The sequence below is a fragment of the Zonotrichia albicollis genome, chromosome 2 (genome assembly GCF_047830755.1).
Source record: "Zonotrichia albicollis isolate bZonAlb1 chromosome 2, bZonAlb1.hap1, whole genome shotgun sequence".
Taxonomy (NCBI): domain Eukaryota; kingdom Metazoa; phylum Chordata; class Aves; order Passeriformes; family Passerellidae; genus Zonotrichia; species Zonotrichia albicollis.
Window position 1 is genome coordinate 25357055 of NC_133820.1, and position 27720 is coordinate 25384774.

Sequence of the window (27720 nt, forward strand, 5' to 3'; positions counted from 1 at the left end):
GCGCGCGTGCACGGGGCGGGAGCGCGGCCGGTGGCAACGGGAGCGCGGGCACGGCGCGCCTGCGGGAGCGCGCAGCTCGGCCCAGCCGGAGCCCACCGGGACGGACGGCCCGAACACCCCGCCAGGAGCCGGCACAGGCCGCGGAACACCGGCTGCGGGAAGGGGACGGGCCCGGTGAAAGGCATACCGACCGCAGGAGGCTCAGGGGGCCGGGCTCTGGGTTTGTGGCTGTGCGGGTTTATTTGGGGTGTCCCGGGGGTGCGGTGCAGAAAGGCATCCGGGGGGAGGACTGAAGCACGGTGCCCGTGTATGTACCGAAAGGAGCGCATCGACCGCGGTGTCTGCTTGAACAGTAACGTGGTATAACCTGTGGTATAACCTGTGTTATAGTATCTGTTATACCTGTGTTATAACCTCTGCTGGCCAGCGGCATGAGGAGATCTTTCTAATTTCAGCCTTTTTTCTTGTTATTGTCTCTGTAGACTGGGCGACAAATATTATTGTCAGGGAAAGCATGTGGATGTGAGAGCTGCCCCAACATAAGAACAACCTGAATGTTTTGTATGAAACAGGTAAAAATCCCACCAAACACTTGCTGTTTCCAGACTTGGATATGACAGAAATGCTTTATAAATTGAATAAAATCCCTAATCCATGGGATGAGTGATGAGAGCCAGTTTAGAGGTTCACCAGGGAGTAAAGGCCAAATTCCCAACCCTTCCCTGTGGGAAATCAAGCGGACCTCTTCACGGGAGCCTCTTACAAGCACAGAAATGTTGCTGATAGTATTTACTCCATAGTCAGGGATGCAGGTTTCAATGCAGGTAACCAGTTATCTCAAATTCCTGCGTGTTGTGCCAACAGCAGTGGCTTTGTCTGTTGGAAAACACGTTTGTTCTCAGACTTAGCCTGGTTTGCAGGTCAGAAAAGCAGGTTTGGGGCAGACAACCACGTGACTGCAATGTGATGATGGAAATCCGTGTGAAACTGGTGTGCCTGGTTTAAAAATGTTTGTGAACCTCCCACTTTCACCAGTGCTACTATTTCCATGCTTTCCTGATCAAAAGCTAGGAGTGAGTTTTGCTGGATATACCTAGAGCAAACACACTGCCACTGTTCTTGGTCTGAGGAAATTAACAGGAACACATTGTAAGAAACCTTCCAATATCTATGAAGGTGTTGCCAATGACAAAATGTATTTTGTCTTGCAACCCTATCATGTCATACATTGATTTGGAAAATAAATGTTCATATCCAGTCTTTTATCAGGCCACATGTTGTTTTCAATTTTGTATTAAATATCTCACTGCTGGGAAAAACAACTGAGATGCACGAGGTGCAGTGGGAACATGATGCAATACTTGGTTGTAGTTGCCTCCATGTTCACACATGTATAATCCCTCTTTTATGAAAATGAACTGAAAATACTGGACTCTGTAGTTACTTAGCTGTTTAAATTATGCAATAAATGCAGTGCAGTGTGTGTAAAATTATGGAAATAGTTTTTGTCACATTTGAAGCAGCCTTTTTAGAAAGGACTTAATCCTTGCCAAACACCCTGTCAGAAATATGAAAAAAACCCACAAACTGTTGCTTCTATTTTAATAATGAGTTTGTATATTTTACATATTCTGAAGTACTCTTGCTGTTTTGATTCACTTAGCTGGAAATGTTTGTAGTATAAAGAAAACCCAGAAAAGTCTAAAGTCTGCAAATGTCTAATTATTGTAGGATTATAGGTTTAGGTTCTAAGGGACATCAAAGACCATTGAGTTCAAATCTTCCTGCCATGGGCAGAAGCACCTTTCACTATCCCAGGTTGCTCAGAGCCCCTTCCAGCCTGGCCTTGAACACTTCCAGGGATGGGGCATCCACAGCTTCTCTGGAAACCTGTGCCAGTGCTTCATCACCCTCACAGGAAAGAATTTCTTCCTAGCACTAATCTAAACCTGCCCTCTTTCAGTTTAAAGCCATTCTCCTTATTCCTTGTGAAAAGTCCATTTTCTAGCATTCTTTTGGGCTCCCTTTAAGCACCAAAAGCTTCTATAAGGTTTCCTCAGAGCCTTCTCTTGTCCACGCTGAACAACCCCAAGTAAAATAGGTAAGAACATTTCTAGGAATTGACATCATGTCATATGTCAATATATGTGTATTGAACACGAATATGTATGAATTAAATAAAGTTTAAAATATTAGAATTAAATTGTAACTAGTGTATTAATATAGCTCAAAAAACTATACTCACAGTTTTATTCATTGCAATAGTCTCATTTAAGCCAGTGGTAACAGTTTAGCCACTGACTTTGTAGAGATGTCTGAATCAGAGGGGTCAACCCAAATCTCGATTTAAATTAATATTCAGTAAGGTAATCTTGATACCAGTGGTCATTGTCAGAGGCCTAAATGTGATTATTTTATTTTCTTTAGGAGACTAGAACTGAGACACTATTAACAGATTTTGATTTTTTGATAGAAGCAAATTGTTCTATGTGAAGGGGAAGGGGACTGGAGGGGTTTGTTGTGCTTTGAAATGTTGAGCTGTTTTAAATGTCAAAGCTGTAGTGGTTTTGCTTTGTGGCTAGGTTTGAGGTCCTCTTCTGTGACAGTGTGTAGGAGAGACCTGAAGATCATCTCACACCTCAGCTTGACACAAACTGCAGACAGCAAAATGACAGTCAGGTAAAACATGAAAGTCTTGCTTAGCTTTTTCCACCCTGGCTAACCTGTGAAGGTCAAAAGCCTGAGGGGTGCAGAAGGATGCATGAAGTTTTGCTTGTGTCATTTCTGTATCTGATAAACTTGGTTTCTACTCATTTTTCTTTGTTGAAGCCTTTGATATGGGTGGGGACATGCTTGCTGCAGCAGATGTCCCTTATGGAAAAGGGAGGGAATGCCTCTCCTTTGAGGCATAGGTGGCAGGAACACCTGGTGCCTTGGCAGGGTCAGTCCATAAAGGCTGGCATTTTCACCATAAGTGCACAAGTAACAGGTTTAAAACAGTGGCTGGGGAGATGGGGCAGATTTACTGCATGAGTGAAGGAGATGGAATAGTAAGGAGTGGCAAAGGCCTGGCCATTGGGATGAAGGAGAGAATGGGAAGCTGATTGTAGCAGAGGGAGCAGTAGGTGGGCAGGTGAGCAGAGTGGGAATAGCATTGGGAAGTCGTTGTGAGACACCCCCTCGAACAGCTGGTTCATTGTGTGAAGCCCTGAAAGGTGGGAAAGACATTCAGCTTGGGGGTGGCAGGTATAGAGAAGGTACACTTGTTTTATAAATCAAGAATGGGAAGGGGCTGGTAATGAGAGACTGAAAATAGGCTGTGAAAGAGATGCGAACAGCAGTAAATGGGGAGAGGAGGCAGCCTGTGGCCTACTATTAAAGCAGTGAGTGACATGGAAGGGTAGCAAATGGTTTGCGGGTGGTAGTGGCAAACCAAAGGTCCACGTAGGTTAGTTCATCTCTTTCAATAAAATCTGAGCTTGCCAGGCAAAGACAAAATAGCGAAAGCTAAGGGGTGATGTATGTGCTAAGGCAGAGCCCTGCTCACCCCATTCAGGGCAGTGCTCTCTGTGTGCAGTTTGTCCGCTGCTCAGAGGCGGCTCGGGTGCCCCGGTTCCCACGCGGGCCGGCGTCAGCTGGGATCAGCCCGCAGCACCTGGGCTGCCCGGTGGCCGGGGAGGAGCTCAGCCGGCACCGAGCGGGGATTGCTGTGGCCCGGGGCGGGATGGAGCGCTACACCGGGGCAGCTGCCGTGGCAAACCGGGAGCTGCCGTAGCCTCGGAGGAACTGGCCGCAGCTCGGAGGCAGAGGGTGGGAGAGAGCAGCGCAACTCGGACCCTCTGCAAGCGGACCCGTGTGGATGCGCGTCCTCGCGGGCCGGACGCAGACGATGCTTCTCGGTGTCGCTGTCTCCAGCCGTGCTCCTCGGGGCGTGCCCGGGCTCCGGCCTCTGGCTGAGCCCGCGCGGGGCGGTGCCGGTGCCGGGATGCCTGTGCCGGGTGCCGGTGCCGCTGCTCGGCCCGGGCCCGCCCGCGCGGCTCAGGTGCGGCGGAAGTGACGGCCGGCGCGGTGCTGCCGGGGGAACATGGCGCCCGCGGCCGCGCGGGGCAGCGCGGAAGGTAAACAAGCGTGAGGGCGGCGGGGACCCCGGGGCGAGGCCGGGCCGGGAGCTCCGGTGCCCGGGCGCCGCGGCGGGGGCGGCTCCCGCCTCTCCCCCGAGCGCGGACGGCGGGGAGGAGGGAGCCCAGGATCCCCCGTTCTTCCTCCGCCTCCTTCTCCTCCTCCTCCCGGCTTCGCCTCAGCCATTGCCCCTCTCCGCAGCCCCCCGGCGCCTCCCTCCGCCGCCCCCGGCTGTATGGTACACGGAGCCAGGGCCCCTCTCCGCCGCTCCAGCGGGAGGAGCCGCGTCCTCAGCGCCGCCGCTGCCGAGAGGTGGGTGAAGGATCCCCCGGGCCCTCCCGCCGCCGTCGCCCGCCCCATGCAGGGCGGCCCGGGCGCCCTCCTGGCCCTCAGGGACCCTGCTCCCCGGGCTGGGGCCGGCGGCCCGGGGGCCGGCAGGCGGGGAGCGGGCGGGCTGCGGCGGGGATCGGGCGGGCGCAGTGAATGCCTGGCGGCTCCGGGGCGGCCGCAGCCCCGCCGGGCCCCTCGGGTTCCTGCGGCCGCTCGTCGCGGACCCCGGGCCTGGCAGCCCCGCTTGGGGGGAGCTCGGCCTGCGAGCTCTGCTCCCAGCGGAGCGGGGCTCAGCGTGCCAGCACACGGGCTGAACGAAGTAGGTCATCCGAGTTCCTGCCCCGAAAATGGCCATTTTACCTGGCCCCCCCTCCTCCCCCCCTCGGTCGTAGCCGATCGTGAAAAAAGTACCCGTGATCTGTACGAGTAGAGCTAGGCAGGGTTGGTACTGGAGCTTGGATCCGTTTGGTGAATGCTGGAACGTCACTTAAAAATTTAAAGTTCTTGCCTTTTTATTGTTTGGGCTTTGGGTTTTTTCTTCTCCTTTAGAAGAGGAATAGGAGCATCATAAAGCTATTACTGGATAAAAGGACAGAACTACTGAAGTCTGGCTTCCTGTGGACTTGTTATATAAACTTACCTGTAGAATAACCCAGCTCTTGCACCACCATCGCCCCAGATCACGTTCACACCCCCTGAGCCTACCACCATGCACCAACATACTTCCTGTGTTTTCCCTTCCATCACCTAGAAAACCTGTTTAATTTCTACCACATGTCCTGTAAACTTTCCCACTGGCACTCATCTCCTTTCACTTTCCATAATTATACCCTGTGGCTGCTTTGGATCTGCACATGTGTTGATTTACCTTTCAGCAAGCAGAGCACAGCAGATAACCATTGAGCTCACACTGGAGGCATCAGACCTTTTTCATTCATCTAGCTGCCAGTTTGGGGGATATGTGTAGAAATGAAATATGTTTGAGATTTCTGTGTTTCTGACAAGTGAGTTTGACGTTTGCCAGTGAGGTTAAAACCTTGTGTGTCTTGAACAAAGGGCCAATTAATGTCATTTCTCAGAAGATGCTCAGAGTACTTACTAAGTTAGCAATAAGACACAGGTAAAAAGACAAATGGAGGGGGTAGTTTAGCAATCCTAATTTAGATTTGAAATATTTTTTACTAATGTAGTTTGAATATTACTTCATGCTGTTTTCCATCTTATTATACTAAAAAATTATAAGTCAGAAAAGATAGGATTTTTTTGTTATTAACAGATACCTGGCTTGCTACTTTCCTGTATAAAATACACTATAATTTTCTTCATAAAAATCTTCACAGTGAGAGAATCAGGCTTTATTCATACCTTTTTGTTACATTTGAAAAGATTCATCATTCTATAAGACACAAATATATATATATATATATATATAAGAAGGACTGATATAATTCAGGATGGAGCAACCCTGTCCACTTTGAGAGCAATGGCAAATCTGTAGTTTTCAACACTACTAATTATTTAACTTTTAGGTATTAGTAATGCAAGTATCTCCAGTTAAAGATAATTCTCATTTTGGTGGATATATCAAGTATTTTATCCAGGGCGCCTGTTCTGGTATCAGTGCAGTTGGAAGAGCATTGAGCTGAGCTTGCTCTGTGTTTGGGAGCAGGCTTTTCTGTGCAGGTGTTGTGATGCAGTGACCCTTCAGACAGATGGTTCAAGCTGCCTTAGTGTCTGTGAAGTGCAGTTGCAGGTTCTGGCACACAGGGTGAGGAATAACCATGCTGAGCCCAGGCACAATCCAGGCTGAGTTTTAGCAGCTTTGGATGTAACAGCAGTGGGAGGTGACCGCAGTGACACCGAGTGCCGCTGTTGCTGTGTGCTGGCTCAGATTGCTCCCAGACAGAGCACAGGCAGAGAGGGTCAGGGGAGCTGTCCTGGCCAGCTCTGGCCCTAAGAAATGCAGGTTCTGCATCCAGCTGGTTCTGGCACTCTGGTTCCTCTGCCTGGCAGGGGTTGGTGAGCTCCTGACTTCTCCATTCTCAAGTAACCCACTGCTTTTGCAATTCTCAAGATGGATTGGATGAAGTGTTAAACATGAGCATACCAATGTGTGGAAGAGAAATTGTTTCCCAAATTTAGTGTACTAATGACAAAGGATTTCAGATAAAACACCTGGAAACTGGATGTTTTGCTTTGTTCCCTACATTTCCAATTGTTGTAGCAATGGAAAACTTTGATAGCCACTGGTTATTGATCTATCCCACATGACATCACTCCTTTTGTTGCTGTTAGTGGGGGATTGTGATGAAGAATGGTGGACAAAATTTAATGATTTTAGTTTTAAACCATGTAAACAAAGGTTTAATTTGGGGGATGAATTATTTATACTGTGTATGTTATAGTTGCATTCCTACTCAACACAGTACACTGCAGTTGTGAATGTTTGCTACTGTGTTCAAATACTTGTTGTGTTGTATTTTCATATGTGTGTATAACATTTGACTATGGAGAAATGTCCTCTTCCTGCAGAAAAGCATGTTAACAAGAATAGGGTCAAAGAATTCTGCTCTAGGCAGCCTTTGCTGTGCATTCCACCAAATAAAGCATGCATAATGGCTTTAAAATTTACATTAAATGTTTGCATTTGGTGGATGGAAGAGATTATTGCATTTTAAGCTCTATTTTAGTACTTTGTGTAACCAAAGCATGGTTCTGTGTGTCTGGTGAAATATCTTTATGGTGCAACTCATAGATAATAGTGTTTTAGTATGTGAAAATTTGTGGTTCAGCTTGTCCACAAAGATGCTTTCTTAGAATATCTTCTCTGGGATAGGTAAAATGAACATGTACTCCATAATTAGTAAACAAAACAAATCTTGCTTGTTCTGTCTCAGCATCCCAAATGAGTTATTAAGGAACAGCAGTAAAGGAAAGCTGAAATTTTCCTTTGGGCTGGTGTGCTAGACTTGGTAAAGGACAATAAATTTCTGTCTCTAGAAAATGCATATAAGCTTACATTTCACATAAAAATGCATATTCAAAGGGCTCTTTTTCAGGTAGTACTGCTTTTGGAGAGGTTTTACATCCAGGAGGGCATGAGTCAAAAGCAGATATTGTATAGCTTGCTTCTCAATAGCCAGTGCATTTAGAGTCTGTTTCTTCTGCTTGTGACTAAGAGCCTCAGACACCCTGAGGAAAGAAGGTTCTCCTTGTTTAGCAAGAAAAAGCAGTCTAGAGGAGGCCTGTCAGACTTTTATTACAGCTGCAGAATAAAGATGAGGAATCAGTGTTCCAAGTAAGTGGTTTTGCAGTTAGAGCACTGCAGAATCTAATGTATTATGTGCTTAAAGAGGAAAAAATGTAAGGAATAGCTAATAAGGTTAAATGTATTTCTCCTTTGGCTTTTCAGCAGAGTCTTACTTCCTGTGCTGCATTATCCTGATCAGCTCTAATATGTGCAGAACAATAACAAATGTCAATGTACATTGCCCCCCACCTCCCCTTCATTGTTTATACATTGGAATTTTTTTGTTCCAGTTTTCCTATAGACCACTGCAGGCTCCATGTCTTCCATTGGATTAAGTGTGCAGCTGTGATTTGCATGCATGAAGAAAATCTAACTGAATTTTCCATTTTTATTGAAAATATGAAAAAAAAAATTGTTATGTATTGTCCTCTGGGAAATAAGTGCAGCATTTGAATAGTGCTCAGAATTACATCAAAGATTGCAAGTGTGTGTGTGGGAGGAATGGCATAGCTATGCTTTAGAAAAATTACTTGGTTTGAGAGTATTTTGTATTGCTTTTTTAAGTGTTTGAACTACCACATTGCTATTTGCTTTTGATGGAGGATGTGAGCTTTAGAAATGAAGATTTTTACCAATTAAGCATAATATGCATTTAATTATCTACTTTCCCAGTTTTTGTACTGTTTTAACCCCTTTGTGTATTTGCACTGGCAATGCATTTTTTTGATTTAAAGAAGAATTTATCTGCTGATAATGTGTATGGCTTTATGCCAAGGAAAGGATATTTACTCCTTTTATTTAATGCAGGGAGACAAGTAGTCCTTTTGCTTTTCACTCCTAGAATTCTGAAGCTTCTTTAGATGCTGTAAGGAGAAGTCTTTTACTGCTTTTGTGTCTACCTAAGTAATCCATTAAATGCTCACTGCTGTTTAGGAAGAAAAATATGTTAATGTTGAAATCTGTAGATTTACTAAAAGTAATATCAGCAGGAATGTGGAAAGAAGGATTAAGTGATTTAAACACCCACATTTTTAAAACATTCAGAAATAATAGTTTCCAAGTGTTGACCCCTTTGTTACTGTTATGGAGATTTGTGGCTGACTCAGTGTTTAAAATGTTTTTAATGGAATAGCCAGTTGTAGTGAGATGTAAAAATTGCAGCCCTAAAGGGTGTTCCCTAAATACAGGTGGAGTTTATTTCTCAGTATTTCAGTGATTGCTGCCTTGTTAGATTTAAAATTCAAAGGATAATAACATATACATGATTTTTTTTTGTGTATGTATGTTTGTCTTATTTTTATTCAATCAGAATTAAAAAGAAGGTGGCAGGAAAATCCCCACATCGTTGCAGTGTCTGTGCAAAAGCAACAGGATCAGAGATTCACAGACTAGTTCAGGTCCTGAGGGACCTCTGGAGGTCACCTGTGCCACCTGCAGGGCCACCTAGAGCCAGTTGCCCAGGACTCTGGTGCTGGCTTGGTTGGGGGTTTTTTGTTTTCTTTGTTTGTTTTGGAATTGGAGTTTTACTTTGATTCTGTTGAGTATTATTTCCTTGTTTTGCTCCTTAAAGGCAACACTGGAGGTGCATCTACCATGTCTCTCTGCTTAACTTCACTTCCAACTTTTTTCCTCTTGCTTCTTTGAGGGTGGTGAAAGTGGCCTTTCTGTTAGGGCCATCCTGTTTACAAATTAATTTGTCTCCTTTTTTTTGAGGAGTACCCATAATGTAATTACCTTTGTCAAAGTAAGGGCAAAGATCTTCCTGTGTTTGGAGCTTGTTGCTGTGGGTTTTCAGTGCTGTTCAGGTACACAGATGTGCACATACTCTTTTGAAGAAATCCCTTCAGTAGGATTACCTGTGGGATGGGAGATCCCATCATTTCCAGATGAATATACAATTGCTTCGACAGAAAAAAATGAATATTGCTTCATTTTTTACTTTTCTCCCCCTGATACACTGTTGTGTCATTTTGTTCTCATTCTCACATTTGCAAATTCCAGCTGTCCTTTCCCATTTTTAACCCTGATCATGGAACTGATGCTGAGCCAAGTCTTGGCTGGTCTCCTGAAGCTCTGTAACTTCCACAGTTGTACTGTCTGAGAGTCCTTGTGACCACTGAAGCTCTTGGCTCATTTCAGACAGCAGTGAGAGTTGGTTTAGGTCACTGTATGTTTTATGAAAATAAGTGGCCCATTTAAAGGCAAGTGATCATTAAATCTCTGAACAGGAAGGATGAGCTCAGCTATTATTTAACATCAGAGAGCTGGGGATGGGCAAAGAGGAGTTACAAGTACTCCAATGAAAGAAGGACGTAAGCTGATACTGGTTCTTACTTTTTATTTGATATCAGAAATCCAGTTAGAAAGCAAAATCCTGTAACAAAGTCAGGCTTTATGCCTCCTCTTCAGTTGGGTGCTTCTTTTGTGGTGGTAAAAAATCATGAAGTGGTTCTTTCCTCATTTGCTTTTGTGTAAAAGTTGGCAACAACAAAGAAAAATATCTGATGGTAATTTTTCTTTCTGGTAGGCATTTGATGTTGAGGAATGAGAGACTCGCAGTGTGAGGGTGCAGGGCAGTTGGCATGTTTCTCTTTGTCTCCAGTGCCAGTGAAGGGAAGGTGCTGTCTTGGATACTGGTGAGAAAGTGATTGGGTTGTCATCTTTGTTCTTTGCTCCTGCTCTTACTTCCAGGAATTTGAGTTCTGTGAGAATGCCTTAATTGTAAAGAACACTCCCAGCGTTGGCTTTATCGTGCACAGAACCCATCATCAGCCTTCAGCAGTGTGGGAGTGCTGCTAATTCCACAAGGTGTGGCTACAAACACCCATTCACCAGATTAGTTTTGCACAGACAAAGGATATCTCTAGTTTGGTTTTCCAGGATGTGTGCTGAGGAGTGAAGGAGAGGAGATGATTAACCATTGATGAGTCTGATAAAATGCATTCCTGTTACAATGGCAGCAGCCAGAACGTGGTGCTTGAGGAAGTGAGGGTGAGTGGAAACTGCTCTCTGGGGCTGTGAAACACAGGCCAGCCTGCAGTCACTTCTGGCTCCATAGACTTGTGTGAAGTTGGAGAATCTGCAGGTTTTTCTAATGTGTGGTATTATTTAGATTTTCGTGTGGGTTACCAGTACCAAAACATTAGCTTCATTTGTTATAGAAAATTCAGAGTTAAATGCAACAAATATCTGAGGGAAAGTTGAAGTGTAATTTAAGGTGGAATGAAGTGGAACAAAAGTAGCTGAACCAATTGTAATTAAATGAATGCCAAGTAGGGAAGTTGTTTCTCTCTCTTCCTGCACAAGTATGTGTCCTGCCCTCTGCATCAGGTTGGTTCTTGTGCCAAAGCCCACAGTGTCAGGTCAGAAGTCAGCTCACTGGGAAGCAGAAAGGTTCCTAGTTTTGAGGGTTTGTGTGTGCTGGGGAGTGAGGTGGTCATGTTTGTGTCCTGTGTCTTTTTCCACCTGTCCCTCCCTGCTCTTAGTTTAATTTTTAGCAATGTTTATGAGTTGAATGACTTTCTGGAGTAGACCAATGAACCCCAGAAATGGCTCAAAGTAGGCAGCAGGAGCTCAGCTCCTGCAATGTGACAGAGAATGTGCAATGTGCAGCTGCTGTGGTCCTTTGGTGAATTGTTAATTGGCTCAGCTGTGTTGGGCAACTTCACCCTGCCTAAACCCAAAGAAGCTGAGCAACATTTTGAGAAGTTTCTGAATTTTGAACAGGTTTTTATTTTGATTATGTAATAGACTTTAGCAGGGTAGGATCCTGCTACTTTTAGAATTTTTTTGGTTTATTTGTAGTTTAATTTTAGCTTGCATATAAGTAACATTATATCTGCAAATGCTTAATGAGCAATCAAGCTTCACTAAGCCCACTATACAGAATATCATTTTTTGTGACCTTTTCTTGTCAGTGCTTCTTGTTGCCTTAGTATTTTGCACTTCATAGATCTCATAACTTAATATTAGTCACTATAGTAAGAAATGGGGGGGAACATGATGGGACTGTGTTGTTACAGGAGAAGTGAAGCACACAATCTCAAATAGTATCTCTGAAAATGTTCCTTTTCCTACAAATAACTTTGGAGTAAGTTGACATAGATCTTAAAGCATAATAAATGTTGGAATTTTTTTAAGATCATACCATGTACAGATCTACTGAAGCTTATTTCTGAAGTTAAGGAAGTTTGGCTTCCTTTTTTTGAGACCTTTGATATCCAAGAGTGGGTGTTTTATTGCTCCCCTGAGATAAATTCTTTAGAAAGATTGACTGGGGGAGAGGAAAAAAACCATGACAACCTTTTAGTTCATTATATGACCATGAATTAACTTGGAGTAAGGAATCATTTTGGCAGTATTGCATAGTTATTTTTGTTCATTACCCTGTCTTTAAAATGAGAATATTTGGTTTGGGGAGGAATATTTAAAGTTTGTGTTTTAAGTTATTTCCTAAGTTGATTTTTCAGCTGGAGACAGAACAGAAAGAATGGTGAAGACTTTTAAGTCCTTCAAAGCTATCTCAGTTAGGATTTATCTGGTCAGGAAGAGCTTGTAATATGTTACTAGAAATTATGATTTATTTTTATTTTTATTTATTTTCTTTCTTCCCCCCAGGTGATTCATGGCAGGGGACGTGGAAGGGTTTAGCTCCTCCATCCATGACACCAGTGTCTCTGCAGGATTCAGAGCACTGTATGAGGAGGGATTGCTTCTTGATGTCACACTTGTCATTGAAGACCACCAATTTCAGGCCCATAAAGCACTGCTTGCCACCCAGAGTGATTACTTCAGGATTATGTTCACAGCAGACATGCGAGAACGAGATCAGGACAAAATCCATTTGAAAGGTCTGACAGCTACAGGCTTCAGTCATGTCCTCCAATTCATGTACTATGGAACTATTGAACTGAGTATGAACACTGTTCATGAAATCCTTCAGGCTGCCATGTATGTCCAGCTTATAGAGGTGGTAAAGTTTTGCTGCTCTTTTCTCTTAGCTAAAATCTGCTTAGAAAACTGTGCAGAAATTATGAGACTTCTGGATGATTTTGGTGTAAACATCGAAGGAGTCAGGGAAAAACTGGATTCCTTTCTGCTAGAGAATTTTGTGCCACTCATGTCCAGACCTGACTTTCTTTCATACCTGAGCTTTGAGAAGCTCATGTCTTACTTGGACAATGACCACCTGAGCAGGTTTCCAGAGATAGAGCTGTATGAAGCTGTGCAGGCCTGGCTGCGCCATGATAGAAGACGCTGGAGACATACGGACACCATCATTCAGAACATCAGGTTTTGTTTGATGACACCATCCAGTGTTTTTGAGAAGGTTGGTGCATTTGAAAAGCAGTAGGCAGGATTCTCCATTTAGCTAGGGCAGCATGCCATTAAATAGGTAAGAAGCTATGCAAAGGAACAAAATGATAGCATTTATTTTTCTAATAAAGAAAAGCAGAGAAGGCAAACATGTAGAAGTGTTGTCTTTGGTTATTAGACAATAATACTGCAGTGGCTGGAGAACAGGTATGTTTGCAGTTCATGTTTATATGTGACTTCATATGGAAAAGACCTTTTGAAATAAGGTCACTTGTATCTAGTTTGGTTTTTAAATGTTCTTAACTGTTTTCCACAAGTTGTTTCTTGCTTTCCAGAGGCTCTAGACCTGCACATAATATGTAGTGTGTTATGATGGTTGTTACCAATACAATCAAAAATAGTGACTGCAGATCTGATGTGGCTTAAGTACAGGGGAGAGTTATTTACAAATGAAAAGTAGCATCTGCTCTTAAATCAGCAGTTTTCTTGTTGTATCTTCAGTGCTTGTGCTATTACACAGCAGTTAGAAGTAAGCCCTGATCCTGCAAAGTTACTCATACACTAGGTTGTACACAAGACATAATACAATCAAAAATTATTGATGGGGTCAAATGTAATGATTTACTTTAAATATCAGAGGACTCTTTGTAACAGGTGATTTATAGTTAATTTCCATTGGCTGTAGTAAGAGTTAAATGAGAACTTGCCTTTTCTACTATTGAAGAACAGACAAAAAAAATTTGTTTTCTAGTTCTTCAGAATCTCTGAATATGTATTAACAGTACAGAGATTACAATACTTTGTAAGCAGGTCTCATACAGGCCAGTAACAGTGTTCAGGTTAGGAATTATTTGGTCTGTGCTGTTTTAACAATGTTAATTTTGTGTTATAAGATACAACTTCAACTTCTGTATTTTTTACCTCTCAGCAAATTAATAGGAATTCAGAACCCATGTTTTTGTTGTGCTTCTTACAAATTAATCTTCCATGTAGTTTTATTTTAGTATCTAGTGAATACATAGGCACAGTTGTATTGGTTTTAAGAGCCACTGGATCATCTAAGCAAGTTTAATGGTTTTAAGGGCCACTGGATCATCTAAGAAGTAATTCTTATTTGTATTTCAGATTGTAAGAGCTATTAATTACTTCAAACTAGTTAATTTTTATATTTTGGATTTTTTTCTCTGTGTGTGAACTGAGTATAGGAAGTAATAATACATAAAATACATTTATGATGCTAATTGGATTATAGACATAAATAAAATAAATACCTAAACATATTTTAGTACACTGATGTAATGTTTATATTGGGTTAAAATATTTTTAACTAGTAGGAGCTGAACTCTGCAGGATACTGTGTAGTGTCTTGTTTTAAATAGCACTTCTATCATATTATTACATCATTTAAGCTCTTCAGTAATAAAACTACAGAATTCACAACATATTTTTTGAGGTTGATCTGATAAGGCAGGATTTATGTGAGTCTGCTTCAGCATTATGAATTTTGGGGATGCAAGTTCGAGCATCAAGCTGTCTTCAGTTCAATTTCTGTAAGTGCATGTGAAAGTGTATGTTCAGCATTATATTTGGGTATAACTTCTGGAGTTGGTTTTGGGATCATTGGCATAAATCCTGCATACAGTGCTCCTCATGTTTTATCTTGACAGTGGCCCAGTAGGTGCAACTTCAGGAGAGCACTTGGTTTGAGCATGCCAGGTTATGTTCCTACATGTAAAAGCTTTATCTGCTGATACCCTCTCTGTTAATTGTGTGTGGGAGCAGAGAAAAGCCAGTGCAGATTATGGAGTGAGACAGCTCAGCAGAGGGAAGCAGAGCTAATTATGCCATTTGTTACTGCAGCTAGCAATGCATTTGTGTTCTACCCTGGCTGGAGAGTATTGAGTTATCCAGCAGGACAAGTGACAAAGGACAACTGCAGTTGGAGCCAACATCAGAATATAGAACACTTTATTTTTTTAATAAAAGAGCATGTCTGTTCACTATTCTGGCAGTAACTCAGGGAGAGTCTCTTTCTTCTCTGTGTGGAATGGGGAAATAATGGTAAAACTCCCTTTTTTGGAGATCCACAAACAGAATCCTAGTAAATGCATGAATGTGCCAAATACAGTCTGAGGTTGACTCTTCCAGTTCACCAAACTTGGTATTTGCTGTACATTGGCTGACTTGTTGTATACTTTTGTGTAACCTTTCTAATACCTATTTCTCAGATGCCTGTCACTGTAGGATAGAAATAAAACTTATATAACTTAACTTTGCAAGTCCTTGTAAGGATACTTTCTCCTCTTAAGCCATTCTGTTCCTACATCATTTTTTTGGAGAGATGTACAATTTAAAAATTAAATCAGTGAGTTCGGATTAATACCTGGAGGCTGAAGTGCATTTAGAGTGCACAAGTCGAGGTACAGCATGTTTGCTCACTACAGAATGTCCTGGAAGAATGGCTTCTGAGCTATGAGTAGGTACTCCTTTTGTTCCTCAGCCCTTAAGGTACATGCAGATGTATGGGAAAAAATGGAAATATAAATCAGATGAGGATTTAGGGAATAGTTAGAAAGTTAAGGCAAAGTATTTGGGGAAAAGCACAAGTTTCACTATCCATGTGATATTATCCATGTGATATTATCCATGTGCTTTCCTGTTTTTACTAAACCTATCCATGGCTCTGTAAGTCTTGAGGAAGTTTGGAGATAGGAGTTGGAGTGCCTTTCACCTGGATCACTGAGTTAATCTCCATGTTGCTGGAGGCAACCATGTCATGATTTCCCTGAAATATACTGTTTAAGCTCCATTTAGGTTCTGTGTACTACTCAGATTGAAATGTTGTTTCAAAATCTCTATCCTTAAAGCCCGGAGATGTCCAGTCTGTAAGGTTTATTATGACTAGCTCATGCTTATTAATTGCTAGCTTGAATCAAATATTTGCTAATCACTAGGTTTATCAGATTCTGTTGTAGAGGTAGGATAAATAGCACATTATCTTTGAATATTTGCTGTCCTGTTCCTAGAAAATAATAATTTTTTAGAAGATGTCATTGTAGTTTTATGTTACTGTGACTTTACCTTTCATAAATGCGTTTATTTTTTTTTCCCATTTACCTGCATTTCTAGTAATACATATGTATCTACTTACACAACTTTGTTTGCTGAAGTGTAGAATGAGAAGTGTGGATGAAGTTAGGGGCCCCTTTTATTGTAAATAGGTGCTGGGCTCTATTTTTGGGTGTTAAGATTACTGTTGATGTGAATAGATTTGCTAGCAGCATTTATTGCATGCAGAGCTTCTTAATTGTGGCATATAGATTTTTGACTCCATTCTCATTTGAGAGGTTAGATTGAGTTAGACTCCAGCTTGATTTTGACAATTTCTCTTTCCAGCTGCTAAAAAGGAACAGCTGAGTAATCAATTTAAGGGCATTGTCCTTGGTGCACAGAGGCTGTGCCTTTCTATGGTTAGGCTGAAAACACTGAAGTGATTTCTGTTCTTGCAGAATAGCCCTTCAAAGCCCTTCACTGGTACTGAGCAGTTCTCATACCAGCTTAGAATATGGCCAGAGATGAACAGATGTGAAAATAATAAGGATTCTTGTTAGTGGAGTTGATAGATCTTTAGTTTTGATTCAGGTTAATCTCTAGTAAAGTAAGTTGAGGGTTTTGTTTTGAGCAAGAATTTGGTTATTAGAAGTGTGATACAGAAGCCATCATTGTTCATTGGGAAGGTGGAGCATTGCTTCTGTACTGCTGGTAGCTGAGTTTGAGCTGCATCGCACATTCAGAATTGGCAGGCTTAGAAAACCTAAGCACAATAAGTTGGAATCTTTAAAACAATTCTCTGTTTAATGACTAGAGATAATAAAGTGAAATTACGAGCCATTGGGATTTTTCTGTGCTTATGTTTTTGTTTGTCTTTGTGGTTTTTTTACCAGTTTTACAGAAGGAAGCAAGTTAATAGCCACCCCATATAATAACATACTAAAATTTAGTTACCAGGTGCACAAATAATAGCTGTTTAGTTTGGGCACTTCAAAAGAAGCCTGTTTTCTGATTTTTAAAGCTTTTTCTTATAAACCTAAGTAACAAGAATGCAAATTAGGGCAGTAGCTGTAAATATTTGTATGAGGAATTTTTTTTTTAAAGTCTGTATACTGAAGTCAGATGTGTTACAGAACACTTACCTGGCATTTCATTGCTCTTCCTGCAGCTTATTAATTAGCATAATTGGTTTTGGGGAGGGGGAAAGCTGATGAACATAATGTGGGACACAGCTGATCTTTTGTGGAGATAACATTTCAAATTAGAAAGTAATGGCTTAATTTTTTGTTTTACTTCTTCATATAATATAAATGGAAGATTCTGAGACTTCCATAGCTGCTGCAACTAGAAAAGCATGCATTCAGTACATCAGAAAAACAGGCAATGATTAATCACTGCATTAACTTGGAAAGCCAGCACTTTTTATGGAATGTTTCACTGGTTTAAAATGAAGAGGGGAAATGCATTAAAGCTCAGATGCATTGGAGGGATGCCCCAGGGGGCAAGTAGAGGGATGGATGTTTCTAATTATTTTTACATCTTTTATTATGGGATAACACATTTGATTTTGTTTATGCTGTTCTCAGTCTGTGTAGCAGAAAAACTGTGAACCATTGGTAGTTCATACACTGAGATAGTTCCCGTTCTCCATCTCTGGAGATCTTGTGGAAACTCATACATTAGGTTTTGTCCCAGCATAACCTCTTTAAGAGGGTTTTCTTCAGAAAATTAAAGAAAGAATTGGAAGGAATGTAAAGAATGTAAAGAAAATCACATGAGCAAAGCTTTAGATTTGGATTAAATTCCTTTTTTAACAGGTATGATTAGGGTTGATAAGCAAGTCCGACTTAAAATGCCTCTGAGACCTTTCAGCAAGATAACAGAACACTTTAAAGAAAAACTTTGAAAATGCTTTGAAGCATTTATATATTTTTATCAATTCAGAGTTGATGATGTACTCTTTAGGAATGCACATTTGTTTTACTTCAGGGTTCCTGAGAGTTGCTGTACATTTCCACCTGTTCTGCTGAAATCTGGGTGTTCTGTTTGAGTGTTATTATGGACACATTCCTTCCAGAGCTTCTCCATTTGAACCTAACAGGAAAATGAGTCTGCTGATAAGGACTTTGATATTTGCTGATCAGGTCCTTGTTGCTCCTTACAGGTAGTGGCAGAGCCTGCTTTGGAAAGCTGAGGGCTTTCCTTCTGCATGTTTTGGGTGTCAGATGGAAGTTCCTGCACAAGGTCATGGGCATTCATCTGCTGACATTCACAACTTACAGTTGTTTTAAATACCAAACCCCCTAAATTTTAATGCTTCTCTTTTTTGATAATATACACAAGTAATGAAAATTACTGTAAAATTACTTGAAAGTGTAGGCAGAGGGTTTTTCTTACTAGGGACTGAACAGGGCTTTCAAATATTTCTAGAACATTTCAAATGTTTCTAGAACATTCTAGAATATATGACTGAAAATGGGTCAAATGACCTACATTTGCTTTGTTTTCATTTGCATTAAGCAAGTGTGAGCAGTCTGTACTTTCCTATAGGCATATCCTAACATTCATCATCTGAGCCTCAGGAGAGGTACTGCCCTTGTGTGGCAGAGGTTATGTTGGTGAAAGGTGGATGGTTGAAGGTGAATGGCTAAAAACAGGGATATTTTTCCTTGACAGCCAAGTCTAGGAATGCTCCAGTTAGCTTTTCTTACCAGAAGTGAGGCAGTTGATCACTCTTGTTTTGTGGGATTTTTTTTTCTGCATATTGTAAGAATTGCTAGTGCTTGTGTATTTTCATGTTCAGCTCTTCCAAGCTGTGCTTGTCGAAGCTTCCCCGTGAGCTGCAGTCACAGAGGGTGTTAATAACTGGAGTTGCATTTGCTCCATCATGTCTTTGTCATTTCAGGTAAGAGCTTGAGGCTTGGCTTTGACATGAGTGCCTTTGTCAGGATAAGCAATAGTAAACTAAGAGATTGATTCTCTGGTCTTGAGGGTCCCTCTCTGGAATTAGAGCTACTCCTTGTTTCCTTTGGCGTGCTCTCATGGGGTGAGATTTAGGCTATGTGGAGGAGTACACTGATGAGGTTGTAGGCTTATTTTAATTCCAGTTTCTGGCTGGCATTCCAGTTTCTAGATCTAATAACAGAGTTGTAAATGCTGAGGGAGAAAGAAAAAAATTTCCATTTCTGCCAGGTTTTACTGATATGCTTCACATTGTCAGCATGTTGATCCTGTTATCTTCCATAATTGTCCAAGAAAACCTGAACTGCATATAGGTGGAAAAAAAAAAGAGAATTTGTATTTTTATTGAACTCCAAAGAGGATAGCTCCAGTTTGGGAATACCTGAAGTAGTCCTGCTGGTTTAGAATTTGAAAGTTCCTTTTAAGGATAAAGTAGCCCAGCCACAGTGCTTTGTTATTTTAACTTCCTTTTCCATTTTTTTTAACCTTTATATGTCACCATTTTCCTGTGCTGTGGTTCTCCCTGCCAGCATATTTTCTGTAATTTATGTTCAGTCTTTTCAGTCAGGCAAGGTAAATGGTTTATTCTAACAAATATCATATGAGCAAATCTGTCTTTGTATGATATATTATTTATTTGCAACAAGAAAACAGAGCTGTTGTTCCCAGAAGAGTTGGGCTTGCTGTGGCTTTTCTGTGAGTACCATACCTGAGTAGACTTTTTTGCTCCAAAATCACTTCTGGTAAAAACAGTAGAAAGAGACTGGACATGGCTTCAAGAGTAATATATATGATCTGCATGTGACCATCCTCCTTTTTTTTCACACAAAGATAAGTTAAACTTGCCAAGATTTAAGTGGAGGAAAGAAAAAGTTTAAATAAAAACATTAAGTCACTGTAACTCTTGAGCAATACATCACTTTACAATAGTAGGTTAATATTTGGCCTTCTTTTTGAAATTGGGTGTTTCAAACTGTCTCAAAAACTGTGCAAGTTGTGTTCAATAATAGCAGTTCAAAACATTTTTTTAAACAATCATTCTTTGACAGCAGAATGCCCTAATTACTACACAAGGAAGATATGATTACCAGATGGCTAACAAAATTTTAATGGTATGTGTTTATGGAACAAGCAGCTGCTTTATTCACAAGGTATAAAGAACATTAATTTCCAAATTGCTTTCCGTATATGTCAAAATTCATAGCACCACGCCTGAGGCATTTGTTCTTTGGGACAGAGGATAGGAGGAGGTGGGGTAAAAGATAGTTAAAAACAGTAGCTCCTGGTGTTACCTTGTGATCACTTGAAATTTCAGAGTGGCCTCTGATTTTTTTTTTTCAGAGCATTGCTTCTTATTTGGAGCTGGTGGATACTAAAGGCTTTTAGACTGTTTGAAAGCAATCCAATTTTATGTGAAAGAAACTGGCATTTAGGATCAAATCTGATGGAGGGTTTGTGGATTTGGCAACATCTTGCAGGTTTTGATTTGTTTTAGAAGAGTGATTCAGAATGCTGTGTTACACCAGACTGTACAGGAAGAGTGAGGCCTCTGAAGAGATTCCCACGGTGAGCTAGATAATTAAAATGTTCAAGACAGGAATATGTTTTGGAATGGTCTCAGGACCAGCCTCAGGCACTTGAATAGGCTCAGACAGTAGGAAGGGTCCCAGAAGGAATTCTTATTTTCCCCTGTGCCTGCAATTCCAATAAAACTGAACAAAGATGGCTTTTAGGTTGTAACTCTCACCTGGGAAAGGGAAGTTCAAACCTACCTCTGCAATTTGCCAAAGAAATGCACAACCAAAGGATTATAGGTGGAGACGTTTCCTTCTTGTCTTAAAGGCCTGTGTTAACCTGGAGACTCACAGAGGGGAAACCCTAAGGTTGTCATCATGATGAGTGGTTGGTGCAGTTGGGTACCTTCCCTTCCCACCCCATGGCAATTCATAGCTGTGTGAGCAGAGCCTAGCATTTGAGAGCTCAGGCTTTGTTTGTGAGAATGCAGAAAAAAACCAGACTAGAGTAGACCTTGGTAACCACAGAATGGGTGTGTAGAGTGTCTTTGAAACCCAGGAAAATATGGAATTTTTAATTTGGGTACTTTATTGATTAAGCAGAAGATGAACAGAAGTTGTTTTCAGGAGAAGGAATGATTCTTAGACTTGGGGATTTCAGTTGTGCCTAATTCCAGCATAAATTCTGCATGTGATTATTCTGCTGAAAATGTTAGTCACTGCTCTTAATCACTAAATTGCCTTCTGGATTTTGGATAACAATACATCAGTTTAAACCTTCATGCATAAATGCAATTGCTCTCAAGATTGCCTGAATGAAACAAAGTAAAATGATCTTCTAATGACATATAGTGATTTAGGTTTTCTGGATTGTTTCTCTTGGTCAGAATTTTAATATCTTTTAAATGTATTCATAGGTAAAAACATCAGAGTTTTACCGATACTCCCGGCAGCTGCGACATGAGGTTGACCAAGCCATGAATTACTTTCATAGCGTTCACCAACAGCCTTTGATGGAAATGAAGTCGAACAAAATTCGTTCTGCCAAACCCCAGACTGCAGTGTTTAGAGGAATGATAGGACACAGTATGGTAAACAGTAAAATCCTTCTCTTGCACAAACCGAGGGTCTGGTGGGAACTAGAGGGTCCTCAAGTACCTTTACGACCAGACTGCCTTGCCATTGTCAATAACTTCGTGTTCTTATTAGGTGGGGAAGAACTGGGGCCAGATGGCGAGTTCCATGCGTCATCCAAAGTGTTCAGGTACGACCCAAGGCAGAACACTTGGTTACGGATGGCAGACATGTCTGTGCCACGCTCCGAGTTCGCTGTCGGGGTCATTGGCAGGTACGTTTATGCAGTGGCTGGCAGAACCAGGGATGAAACCTTTTACTCCACTGAACGCTATGACATCACCGAAGATAAATGGGAGTTTGTGGATCCCTACCCAGTCAATAAGTATGGACACGAAGGGACTGTGCTTGGTAACAAGTTGTATATCACTGGTGGAATTACATCCTCCTCAACTTCTAAGCAAGTGTGTGTGTTTGATCCCAGTAAAGAAGGCACGGTAGAGCAGCGAACACGGAGAACTCAAGTGGTCGCTAACTGTTGGGAGAACAAATGCAAAATGAATTATGCCAGATGCTTTCACAAAATGATTTCTTATAATGGTAAGCTCTATGTCTTTGGTGGTGTCTGTGTGATCCTGAGAGCTTCCTTTGAATCTCAGGGATGTCCATCTACAGAGGTTTATGACCCTGACACCGATCAGTGGACTATACTGGCTTCTATGCCAATAGGCAGGAGTGGTCATGGTGTGGCTGTTCTGGACAAGCAGATAATGGTTCTTGGAGGCCTTTGTTACAATGGTCATTACAGTGATTCAATTCTCACTTTTGATCCAGAGGAAAACAAGTGGAAAGAAGATGAATATCCAAGGATGCCATGCAAGCTGGATGGCTTACAGGTCTGCAGCCTGCACTTCCCTGAGTATGTTTTGGAGCATGTTAGACGTTGCAGCTAAAACAGAATGAACAAACCAGTCAAATACAAAAGAGCTATACTAATTTGTTGAAAAAAATTACAAACCAGTTGAATTCCTGCAGAGACATTTCCTTGTGTATAAGAAAAATGGCCAAATGCTCAAGAGAAACAGGATGTACAGGCAGTGTACTTACCAAGTTTATTAGAAAAGGTGATAGTTGGTCTGACCTTGTGAAAGCTTTGTTGTTGTTTTTTTAATAAATGTAATTGTAAGTATGAGAAAAAAATATATTTTTGAGTCTGCTTTTTTTTGGTAACATTTTATGTCCACAATGTGTTCTGTTTTTTTTAATGGCCATTATACCACTATGCTTTTGAAATAAGTTGAGTTTGACAAAAATATTTGTGAAAGGAAGAGAAGAAGGATGTTATTTTCATTTTTTATTGAGCATCAAAATACAGTTCATCACCTGTACTTGGGTACAACCAGATATAAAGTATCAAGCCAACCATTTCTGTATTTTATGTTGTCTTTTAGATGCTTTTCCTATTAACTGCAAAGTACTCTCAAATCTACTAGGTGTTTTTGTTTTTCCTTATTTACTTTGGAAAATAATTTTGACCCTTTTGCATGACCCTTTTCCTGGTTTTGTGTAGCTGTACCAGTGTCTGCCAAAATGCAAATTACACATTTTCTCCTAAACTGAAAACAAAGCATTTTTATATTCAAAACACTATTTCTATGCTGCCTTCTATTGTCTGTGTTGTTTGTTGGTGAGTAAAAAAATGTATACACACATGTGCATACACTGTAAAAACTGTATATAAATGCATCTTTTTATGTGCAGTTACAATATTATATTTTAACTAGTGCACAGATTCAGCCATATCTGTTCTATTTAGGGTATTCTTTCATGAGCTGAATAGTTCAAAGTTCCTAAGTGAAACTGGAAGCCTCATTTGGTATCAAAGAATCTTTAGTATATACTGATTGATCCAGTAACCTTAAACTCTTTATATTGTTGCTACATAATGAACTGTTGGTTATTTGTTATTTTATAAATTATTTTTTAAAAGTAAACTCATTTTACCTGAGTTTTTTTTGGTTTCAATGTGCTGCCCAGTTTTCTTTTTTTGTTGAAAATGAAAACGTCAATAAGCAAATGCTCAGCACTGCTGTAACCCACAATTATTTTTGGAACTGGATACTGGATATGCTACAGTTTATTGTCAATACTTTATTATACTCACACTTCAATATGAGTACTCATATTGAAGTGATAAAATCTTTTTATTATTATTATTTAATTATTAACTGTTAAGAACTACTGTGTTTGGAAAATGTGGAGTTAGGTGATCGGTTTGTTAGTGTAATTTCTGCTTCTTTTATAAAAACCTCCACAACTATGGCTACTGACCTTGGAGTGCCTGAATAGAGATGGCTGCTCCAAGAGGGCTTTGACTATTCCATTGTGCTAACTTGCAGGTATAAGTGACAGTAGATTGATAAGAATTATCTGCCATGACATAAATAATAACAGTAACTGCATTTGGACTATCTTTGTGGATGTAAATTAGCCACTTCTAGAACCCACAGGAGAGATCTGGTGAAGCTGAAGGCTCACATGTAGTTCAGATGCTGAAACATGAGCTGCATATTTTGTAAAATCTTATGCTGCTGTCTTTCATTTTAAGCAATAGACTTTACTTTATATGCAGCAATGCAAAACCACTTTATTCAGCATCTTCCAGTCAGAATTCACTGTAGAAAAGGAATGTACAGTACTCAGGGAGTTCAAAAGAATGCACTTACAAAGGGACCAAAATCACCCTAAATTTTCTATATAAAAATAACATCTGCTTGTGTAAATGAAATTTCAAATAATAGAAGTTAAAACAATGTGTAAAACTTCTCCTGTTGTGTTCCTGTATCTTTGTAGGAATTATGTTTTGGGTTGAAATGTGAGTATTTGGAGCTATATGGCAAGTCAGCAGATTTTTTAGGGTTTGTTTATTGTTAGAAATGATTTATTAATCGAGTATCTTCATATGTTTTGAAAGAAGGAGGGAATGTTTGCCATCGTAGCTGTAGTGATAAGTTATTTACAACAGAAGGGACTGGACCAAATATTGATATTCAGCCTTCTGATGCAGACTAGTTTGCAGCTAAATTTGTCTTTTTTAATAAGAGTTCAGTTTACTGAATTAGAAATCTAATTTACTTTATTGATAGACTAACTTATAAAAAATGTGGCTTACACTAAAACCTCAGTTTCACTGCGAGACGTGTACATCACCCTGCGTGGGGAGAGAGAAACTGACTCTGCTAGGTGCTGGCTGTGTGCTGACTGTACATAGTTCATGGAATATTGGGGCACAAGAGAAAAAAAACACAGGTTGAGAGATTTTTGTTTGTTAGGGTTGGGGTTTTTTTGTTTGTTTGTTTTGGTGGTTTTGTTATTATTTTTTTTTTTTTGTCACCAGCTCATTTCTTAATGGGGCAGCAAGCTAATCCTGTGTGAGGCAGCTGTCGAGGGCACGTTACGTAGAGTAGAGCACTTCACTTGTGTGGGGCCAGTGCCAGTGTGGGAGCAGCCCTGGCTCTGGATGTCTGGTGTTCAGGAGTCAGATGTCCTAGAGACATGGCCAAGACTGTATTAAAAGTAGTGGTAAGGATAGGGTTGTCTCAGGTTACATTTTTGAGTCTGCATTTAAGCACCTTCTGAAGCTCTGTGCGCTCAGCAGCTGCCACTAAAGTCATTGGTGAGTGCTGACACTTGAAAAATGAAGAACCAGATGGGGTTTGGTGCTCTGCTTTTAAGCTCATGTTTATCTTCAGGTGCCCAGTTCTGAAAGCTCTTGTTCAGGATTGTAGTAGTAATTGTTCTGTGAAATTATAATTGAACTGTTGCTTTCAGCTTCCCTGAAGCTGTGTCCCCATTGAGAGGCTGACTGTAAACTTTCCAGCATTAGGGATGCTTGGGATTAGAATGGTGGGGATATGGGAGAATGTTTTGTCAGTTTACAGATCTACTGTGCTTTCATTGTTTCAGACCTGAAATATAAAAATTAGCTTCTCTTCTCCTTTTTACTATAATGGAACTTTTGAGACAGTTACTTTGGTTACTTGGAGGGATTTTTTTAATTGAATTTTTTTTTTAATGTTTGCTCTTAGTATTTAGCTCCAGATAATTTAGTACCTTACTAGGAACAAACCTAAGATGGCTAATAAGAATTGCCTGTTACTACCAAATTTGGAGCATTATGGTCAGATTAAGATGGGTTTTAAAAAGCATTTAAATGCCTCTCATTTGTCAAGGAATAGCAAAGGTATGATCTTTGTCTATTGGATTTGGGAAGGTTCTCCTATTCCCATCCCATAACAGAATACCAGCAAATCTAAAGTCACCCACATATTTAAAATGCAACATATGACTTGCTTTGAAAAGCAAATGTACTTGCCTTTTTTAGAAAGGTGGACATAATGAGTTACAATCTAGGGGTTTTTTTTCACATTTATAGAAAAAATATATCAGCTTCATTTCTTAATTTAGCGACCAACTTCAGGAATAAATTTTCTTTTCAAACGAGACAATGGACAAAAAGCACAGTGTTCCTGAAAAGGGACTGGATACTGCCAGTTCCCATTTCACATGCTCCTAGGTCTGGTTCTAGGGGACAGATTTTTTTTTTTTAAGTACTGCATAAGGAAAAAATAGCTCACTTACTGCCGCAAAGTGTTTGTTGGTAGTTTCATTGTGGGCAGGCATCAGCTGGCAAAAAGAAACTTTGGGTATTTTTTCCCCATGAATTCAGCTGGAAGAAAGCAGACCTTGGTTTTACAGAGATCCTGCTGTTTCAGAAAGCACTGCTAGCAAGTGGCAGCATATGAGCTACCTGGCAACCTGCTTTTATCTTACTTTTGAAAAATGTGGATGCCCTACTTCTGCAGGATGATAGCAGTCCTGTTACAGCCAGCTCTGAGAGTTTGACTGCAACACTTCCCTGGTTCCTGGGCTTTGAAGCTATTGATCCTTGAGGCCCTCCTGCCTCAGAATCCCAAGTGCTGCATTTCCTCATGCTGAGAATATGGTACCTACTTGTGTCAGGGATGAAGCTTCACTTGACACTCAGGAAACAGATAAAATTCAGCGGGTGCAAATTCAAACTGATGTAAAAAACCCCATTGCTTAACTCATGATGTCCATTCTTTAGCAAAGGGAGAGTAAGCATTGTGGGGAGACACTAACAGTTTAACTTTAAAATAAACTGGTAGTTTGTGTCAGCCTGCATTTGTCAGTCTATTTAGAAGTAGTTGCATTTGTAGAGGTATTTTCCCTTTTTAATATACTTTTTCTTAAAAAAATAAATAGTGAATTGGGCCCCAGATTCTTTTAACACTTCAGATGTGGACTGTACGTATGTGAGTAGTCCAATACAAAGAAACAGAAAACTCTAAGGTACTTAAAGGAAAACATGTAAGCACATGTGTTACTCTGCCTGTGCTTAAGAGTTTATAGGGTTGGGGCCATGAAAGAAAACATCCCTCCTGCTCTCCTGCTAATAAAAATATATATCTAGGTGGTGAAGTTACTTGAATAAGCATCTGTCACACATGGCAGGGTTTGCCGAAGGAGAGTAGGAAAGAACATAACTGGAAAACATCTTAAAGCATCTGTTTAAACAGAGCTTGCTGGTGTCCTGTAGCTAACATTCGGAGATTTTCATGTTTGTTAAACAATTAAAAGCTGCTTAAAAGAAAGGCTAATGACTACTTTTGCATTTGTATTCTATTTTTGAAAGTTGGTGAGTAACTTGAAAATTTCCATTTTGTGTGGATAAACTTCATAAAACAGTTGTATGTGGCATGTGGCAGAAAAACGAATTTGTTTTGAGCACAGCTTTCCTGTGTGTCCCTCTACTAATTTTTTTACACTTCTCTAAGTTCAATTTATGTAATCTTTTAAAAACAGCTTTCAAAAATCAATTTTAAATACTTATTGGATTAATATTATGTTGGTAGCTAGGGGAAAATAATTTCTATGTGCAGATAGTTTTTATTTATGGCTCTGGTAGAAAAATCTTACTGTAAGTCTAGGAAATGAAGTGCTCTGTAGGACTGTAAAGTTAGCTATATTTAGGGGGGCTTTTATTACCTCAGAGGGACCCACCTAACTTTTATGTCAGTGTTG

General features: G+C 40.6%; 1 protein-coding gene across 5 annotated transcripts; it reads left to right on the forward strand.

The window, feature by feature from the left end:
• The first annotated feature begins 52 nt into the window (after positions 1-52).
• Positions 53-26881, forward strand: KLHL15 (kelch like family member 15). Of its 5 annotated transcripts, XM_005484365.3 has the most exons (5): positions 53-220; positions 483-572; positions 2583-2679; positions 12317-13028; positions 21459-26881. In XM_005484365.3, exons 4-5 carry the CDS (start codon positions 12324-12326, stop codon positions 22566-22568), a joined length of 1815 nt encoding a protein of 604 aa, XP_005484422.2. In that variant the 5' UTR covers positions 53-220; positions 483-572; positions 2583-2679; positions 12317-12323; the 3' UTR covers positions 22569-26881. The 5 variants fall into 5 exon arrangements, with proteins under 5 accessions (XP_005484422.2, XP_074390703.1, XP_074390704.1 ...); XM_074534602.1 differs by lacking the exons at positions 53-220; positions 483-572; positions 2583-2679; positions 12317-13028 and adding exons at positions 3648-4118; positions 4321-4431; XM_074534601.1 differs by lacking the exons at positions 53-220; positions 483-572; positions 2583-2679 and adding an exon at positions 3982-4118.
• Positions 26882-27720: the final 839 nt, after the last annotated feature.

Coding starts and splice junctions, on each gene's coding strand:
- KLHL15 (XM_005484365.3), top strand. CDS start 12,324: ATGGCAGGGGACGTGGAAGGGTTTAGCTCCTCCATCCATGACACCAGT. Junction 13,029..21,458: donor CATCCAGTGTTTTTGAGAAG/GTTGGTGCATTT, acceptor ATGTATTCATAG/GTAAAAACATCAGAGTTTTA.